The 7,036-nt window shown below is 46.6% G+C and overlaps 1 protein-coding gene across 1 annotated transcript; it reads right to left on the bottom strand.

The window, feature by feature from the left end:
• Positions 1-5,500: 5,500 nt before the first annotated feature.
• LOC120678079 (LEC14B homolog) lies at positions 5,501-6,385 on the bottom strand. Its single transcript, XM_039959237.1, has 3 exons — positions 6,359-6,385; positions 5,741-6,044; positions 5,501-5,616 (listed from the first exon to the last, which is right to left on the bottom strand). The coding sequence occupies exons 1-3, from the start codon at positions 6,383-6,385 to the stop codon at positions 5,501-5,503; spliced, it is 447 nt and encodes a 148-aa protein (XP_039815171.1).
• Positions 6,386-7,036: the final 651 nt, after the last annotated feature.

Below are 7,036 nucleotides of genomic sequence, written 5' to 3'. Positions count from 1 at the left end.
CACGAACCCACAGTTACATTCTTTTTTTGGACAAAGGAAGAAGTTGCTATATTTTAGCCCTTGAGAATCCAGACATAAGGGCTAACGGGTGGGCTAAACTCCACAAAGCCTCAACTAGTTCTTAGTTCATTGGTTAGCAAAACCAAGCTAATAGGGCTTAGAGGAACTCGAGCAGGAGCACCTAAATCAGGCCCCCATTTCTGATTTGGGTGCTCTCCCCTACTTTTGTTGGGACAATATTTCCTTTCTACTCCAACAGCAACCCCAAAATAGAAGCCCCGAACAATTCTAGCAGTCTATGACAAGGGGCCCCACTCATCATCCTCCTTGTTCTTCCTCGCTCTACAGATCCACACGCGAGGGGCCGAACGCTGGCGCGGTGGAGCAACAGCCTACGACGGAGCTTGGCGTGGTGGAGCAGAGCTGGGCGTCCTCCTCCCGGGAGCGCTGGACGTGAGGAAGGAGAGGCACCGTGTTAGGAGGAGCCGGAAGTAGCGGATGCGGCAGGAGCTATGGTGTTGCAAGGAAATCATGCCGTCGTAGGGAAGTGGAGCAGAGCACCGGCCCGCTCGCCGGCACAGTGGGTGCAGAACTCCTGCACGATGGGGGGGGGGGGAGTGTGAGCAACTGTCGCACGGATGCGTGGTTCCGTGCTGCACGGTGGAGAAACCGATGCAACCGAAGGATGGGGGCCAGGCTATTGGCCCAACAGGAATTGGGTCGGAGTGAAGGATTTGGAGTCCCAACTAAATATGGGGTCTTCAGTAGGGGTCCTGCTGGAGCACGATTGTTGGCCTAAGACCCTATATTTAGCTAAGGGGGCTCAAGTAGAGGCCTTGCTGGAGTTGCTCTTATAGCAACCAATGGATAGAGAAATATCAAAAATACCCTCCCACCTACCCTTCTCCCCTTTTGTCTCCTCTCTGAGGCAAGTGTCCTGTTTGAATCCTGTCACCGGCATGCTTATGCTCGTGGCTGGCAACGAGGTAGAGGTCGTGCAGGGTAAATCCCCGCTCCTTCTCACCCCCTCCTCCAATGTGGATACCTCTATCGCGCGGGAATCGTGGCTACTCGTATCCACATGCAACTCCGACGAGCGTGCCTTCACCACGCATCCACCGCGCCACCCTCCCCTCCAAGCTCTGACGAGGCCGCCTCCCGCTCCCCTCTCCCTCCCCCGCCGGTGCTCGGGTTCCTCCCCGTAGCAACGCCTTTCCTCAAGCAACGTGACGTGTGGAAAACCACGAAGAAGAGGAAAAGAGAAAGAGGGAGGGTCACTGATAGGTAGGGCCCATGTGCCATTGGCTACGAGAAGGAATTTTTGGGGGCCTTCATTTGGGTGCTACTGCTGAAGTTGAAGCACAAATTTAAGCCAACAAAAATGGGAGGGCACCCAAATTTAAAACATGATCCCTGATTTGGGGTTACTGTTGGAGATGCCCTAAGGCAACAAATCTAGGCCATAGACACTTGGGCCTAGATTACTGATTGGTGAGGCAAGTTGTCTGGACAACAAACTAAACAAAACCTTAGACTCGGTTCTTGTTGGAGAGAAAGTTGAATGATATAAAGAGAACATCCGGCTTATCGAGCAATTGGCTAAAGCATTGGCTTGAGAACTCTATTGTATCCCAATGTCACTCCAGACTTTCTTAGTTGATACCATGAGATTGGTATTGAAGAATGTGATCAACATAAAACATCATTTATTACTCATATGGTTAGTTTGAGTATAAAGGTTTACGCCCTTTGGCGTCACTAGAGATCCTCCTTCATTTCATCATGTCCTGAACAAACCTAGCTCCTTCACTAAAAAATATGTGTCATTTTAGTCACTGATGATATTATTATCTGAAACAAGACTTGGAGTGGTCATTTAGCATGTGTTCAAGAAACTTTCAAGCTGTTACAACAATGTTATTTTCAAAATGAGGTCTCTAAATGCCATTTTGCAGCACAACAACAAACTTGGGTCATCTCATCATATATCAAGGTGTGTCAACCGACCCAAATAAAATCAAGGATGCTCAATAGTGGTCTACTCCAAGCAATGTGAGAGAAGAGAAATTCTAGGTTTGGCTACATATTATCTAAAGCATGTCAAAATAATTTGGAATTATCAGGAAACCTCACCAGTCTACTCAAAGAATCAAGCCTTCCAAGAGTGTTGGCTCTTTCAAACTCCTCCAAACCAGTTGTGGTAGAGACATGCTTCAACAAATGAGATTTTTTAGTATAACAATTGGGATTTGTGGAGTTCTCCAACAAAATGGTCACCCAATTGCTTTTGTCACTAATGCCTTGGGCACCAAACATCAGCAACCCCCAACATCTGAGAAGAAATGTTTAGCTTTTTTTAGCACTGAGAAATGTTTAGCTATTTTTTTAGAAAACACGAGAAATGTTTAGCTATCTTAATAGCTATGGAACATTGGGCTCATATCTCTACAGTGAAGTTTTTCTTTCATAGTTAAGTGGTTCGGCCGATGGCCTCTGGGTGGCCCGGCCCAATTCCACCAGTTACGCCTACGGCCCGGTCAAGAGTAGGGCACCCACACCTCCTAGTCCCAGTGCTCTCGCAGTCGACCAACACTGGGCGAGTGGGCGGCGGCACTGCGGAGTCGTCACGAACACTAGGAGGCGGCACAGAGGGAAGGCAGGCAACTGGAGTCCGGATCCCCCGCCACTCTGGTATACAACTCCCTCCTCCCTCTTCTGCCACAACCCCCTCTTCCCTATTATGTCACTGCCCGTTGTCCTTTTGTTTCAGTACCGTCTTCCTCTTGTTTCGATTTGTAGCTCAGATGAATTTTACTTTCGTGATAGATGCCACCTCTGAACGTTGACGATCCGTTGGCGCAAGCGGTCTACTGCAATTGCTGCCATTCTATATTGTTCGTAGAATTAAGGCCAAATCGTCCGTTGGTTTTCAACCGGTGGATGGATGCACATCCCATTCCCATCAAGGGTGTTATTGTGCATGCTAGGGATGCAGAACAGGAAGAAAGGTGGAGCCTGAGTGCACAAACCTCGATGGGTACTGACTCTTGGATAAGATCTACTTTGGAAGCTGACTATGCCTTAACATGTGCACATCTTGTACATCCTGTCTTTACTCAGCAGCATCCCCTATCCGCTGGTGAACTTGATGAGTTGTACCAGTCTCATATTCTATGTGAACACCGAGAGAGGCTATTTTTGGAAGGACAGGATGATGAAAGGCTGTTCAGACGCGAAATCGTGCATTTGGTAAGCCTCGAGAATGGTCTCCTTGTTAGTCGTATACCCAGACACTGTATGAATGGTCACTGCAATGAGAACCATCAACTGCTGACATTTTCCCAACGGGTCCCAAAACCCCTGAAAAAAGTCGTGATGGTCTCTTGGAGTGATTACTGAGCTGAGGACCTACACCTAAGACACACAAACTCACTCTAGAGTCGGTTAGCCTTTTCAATTTCTAGCTATTTAGTGTATAAGGTCCTTTCAACGGCAGAGCCGCTTTCTCACTTCCGGGTGGCAGAGCCTACCAACAGATGAAGCTGGCTTCCGGAAGGCAGAGCCTACCTACGATGAAGTCCAGACCCTTTGTGATCCCGGGTGGCAGAGGCAACATGCGATAGATCATGACTTATACACTAAGCACTTAGAAACTGGGAGGCTAACAAAATACTTGTTTTATTACAACACAATAGTATTACACAAGAGTACACAATACACCCTCTTTATGTGACTATCCTAGCACTCACACTCTCACTACTTCCTAACACCACTCATCTACCATGCTCTTGGATGGATGTCATGGCAAGAGAGGGAGTCTCTATTTATAGGCCAAAGGTGGATCATAGGGTGGTGACATGTGTCCCCCCTTTTAGAGAGTTCCTAAATATTACAAAGTTTTCCAATTTATTTATTACCAAATAATCTAGACTACTCCATGGTAAATATCTTACTCTTGCATAGTGTAGAACATTATAGAAGGTTGCCTTGCCTTCTTTCAACAAGAAGTAATATGGAGTCAGTTGCCCCAGTGCTGCTTAAATATGGAGTCAGTGGCCCCAGTGCTGCTTAAGTTTCTTTGCTCTTCAAATTTAGTGACACTGGTGTAGTAAGCATTTAGTGACACTGGTGTAGTAAGCATTTTTGGATGTAAACATACCGAAGTCAGTTGCACTAGATTTAACTGCTATGTTTTTTTTTTGGTCAAAGATGGTCAGTCATGCGCTCTGCACATGTCTGGAAGGTTGCACATGTGAACTTACATTTTTGGATGCAAACTTATCTGATGCTACGATGTTATGAATATCATACCGGCATTCATGCGTTATGCGTATATTTTTTGAATGGCATAGCGGTTTGCATATATTCAGCAAAAAATGTATGCATACACTATCAACTGTTTTCTATCTTTCACATGAGATTACTCACAAGTTGCAGCCAGCTGGTGTTGGTGATTGGATGCAATCAGCTGCAACTGATGCGATTGCGATGGCAATTGGTGACCGGTAACAACCAGTTCAGTTGCAACTGGCTGTAACTATGATCGAAACTAGCAACCGATGAAATATTATTTTTTATTTGTCCAGGACTAATGACCGGTTGAAAGCACATCAGTGACGTTTTAAGAACACAGCATGAAGCTTAAGTTTTTAATAGATGACAACAGATAGAAAAGGTTTGGGAATAGATCATACTGTAATATTAGGGTGTCCATAATGGTGCTAACTATGTAGCTAGTTTACGTAGATGTGAGAGATAAAAAAGACTATTTTATACAATTCTTATTGGCTCCATATGCTTTTGCTTCTCTCATATTATTCTCTCTCTTTCTTGGACTGCTTCTGCTTCTCTCTTATATTTTTGGACTAGCTGAAATAAATCAGCTATTTGTGTAACTATTTCTCTTCTACTTTTTTCCTGTCTACATTATAATATCTAATCAAATAGCTAACTGTTGGGGACAAGCATGTGATTCCTTTGCGGCACTCTGCACGTTCACAATGTGAACAGTAGGCGACAAACTTGCATAAGCCTGCAAAGCGATCAAATGCACTCGATGAGAAAACATGCCAAACATGACTTCGCAAAGTTAACAACACACCATATATACAAAATAGACCACAAGAGAGGTCATTTTCCAGGAAAAAGCAGCAGTGCATATAAAACTGATAAAAAAATCTTTAAGTGGTAAACTAAAACAACAAGGAATATGCCGGAGCACCAAAGTTGCAGTCCTCTTGATTGCCTATTTTCTTACTAATCCGAAATCACCTTATTATGACAAGAGAAATAAACATTGGTGTCAAGTAAGTGCTACTAATAAATTGTTGCAACTTTTGTAAATAGACAATACTTAACAGCAACCATCACTACCATCACGGCCCTAGACACGCTGAACATGTTTCAAATTTGAAGTCCAACTCACAGTCATATACAAAGACCATTAATTTGTGCAAGGCGCCCTGTTATGATACCAAAATTATGCCTCAGAAGAAGCTTTTCAGAAATTTAACCTGGTAGATGTTGCATCAAAATAGGTCCAGTGCACCATTCTGCAGCTTATATCCTTTTGAATCTTCCACCCTTTCTTGGCGTCGTAGACTCTGATGCAGCTACCTTTATCATCACATTTTTGCACACAGAATCGTCAATCGTCAGCCACTACGCAACTTCTCATGAGCAGAAGCACAAAGAACCAACAGTGGCCAAAACCATCCACTATATCAGCAATGCCAACCACCTCCCTTAAACCCAGCGATGAGCAGCGAGCCAGCAGCGGAGAACTGCGAGACGTAGGACTCGCTGTCCGCGTCGGCAAAGCCCCAGGGCCCCTTGCTGGGGATGTGCTGCCTGCCAAGGTAGGCTCGGTCGGCCGCAGAGAACCCGGCGCCGTTCTCGCGACTGACCTCCCTCGCCGACACCAGCTCGAACGCCGAGAAGGGCCTCTTACGGAGCACCGAAGCGATGCCGCGGGTCATGCAGCACGGCTCTGACATGGTCCGTGTGAGGTGGGACATCTTGGCGCATAACATGAACTGCTCCACCTCGCGGAGGCACAAGGGTTTTGTTAGCAACCCGATTGCACAACCTCAAACAATCACTGATAACTGGTTCGATACAATCTGAGGAAGGAGTTTGGGAAGGCAGCAAGCTCGAGATTGAGGATGTAGACTACAAGTGGTACATCTGGAGGGAAGCTAGAATCTAGGGGAGAAGATAAGCAGTATCAGTAGGGAAAACTGGGTACAAGAGAGAGCTACATGGGAAGAAAGATGAGCAGTCAATTTGGGAGGAGTTCTGATTTCTTCGATGCCCTCTTCCTGGTTCACTGCATCCTCTAGTACTGATATGAGCAGGCCTTGGTGCGGGTGCGGCTATGGCCCATGGCCCTCCATCGGCCCGTCACTACCGGAAAACCGACATATGCCGAGTGCCCGGATATTTGCCGAGTGCATAATCTCGAGCACTCGACAAAGATACTATTTGCCGAGTGCCAAAAAACATGCACTCGGCGAACAAATAACACTCGGCGGACTATCTCTTTGCCAAGTGCCAGCCATATGGCACTCGGCAAAGACACACTTTGCCGAGTGCTAGTCAGTTGACACTCGGCAAAGAGCGTCACGTGCACCAACAGACGACCCGCAGACGACCGTTACGGTGGCGATGCTTTTGTTTGCCGAGTGCCTACATGGGGATACTCGGCAACAAGATCTTTGCCGAGTGCCTACATGGGGACACTCGGCAACAAGATCTTTGCCGAGTGCCCTACAGTCGACACTCGGCAAACGCTGTCACGTGCACCGCACCCGCCAGCTCCCCAAGGCCGTTACGCTGTTGCCACGAACGTTCCCATTTTTCCACGGCCGTTACCGTTATGCTTCGCCGAGTGCCAAATTGGGGCACTCGGCAAACATATTGTAATGCCGAGTGTAATGGAACAGGCACTCGGCATTTAATAAACTTTGCCGAGTGTCGTCTTTGGCACTCGGCAAACAAATACAAAAACTTTCTCCAACGACCTCCAAACTTTTTC

This window comes from Panicum virgatum, chromosome 6N (assembly GCF_016808335.1).
Source record: "Panicum virgatum strain AP13 chromosome 6N, P.virgatum_v5, whole genome shotgun sequence".
Lineage (NCBI taxonomy): Eukaryota > Viridiplantae > Streptophyta > Magnoliopsida > Poales > Poaceae > Panicum > Panicum virgatum.
Note: the sequence above shows the minus strand (reverse complement) of the source record. Positions and strands in the feature narration are given on the sequence as shown.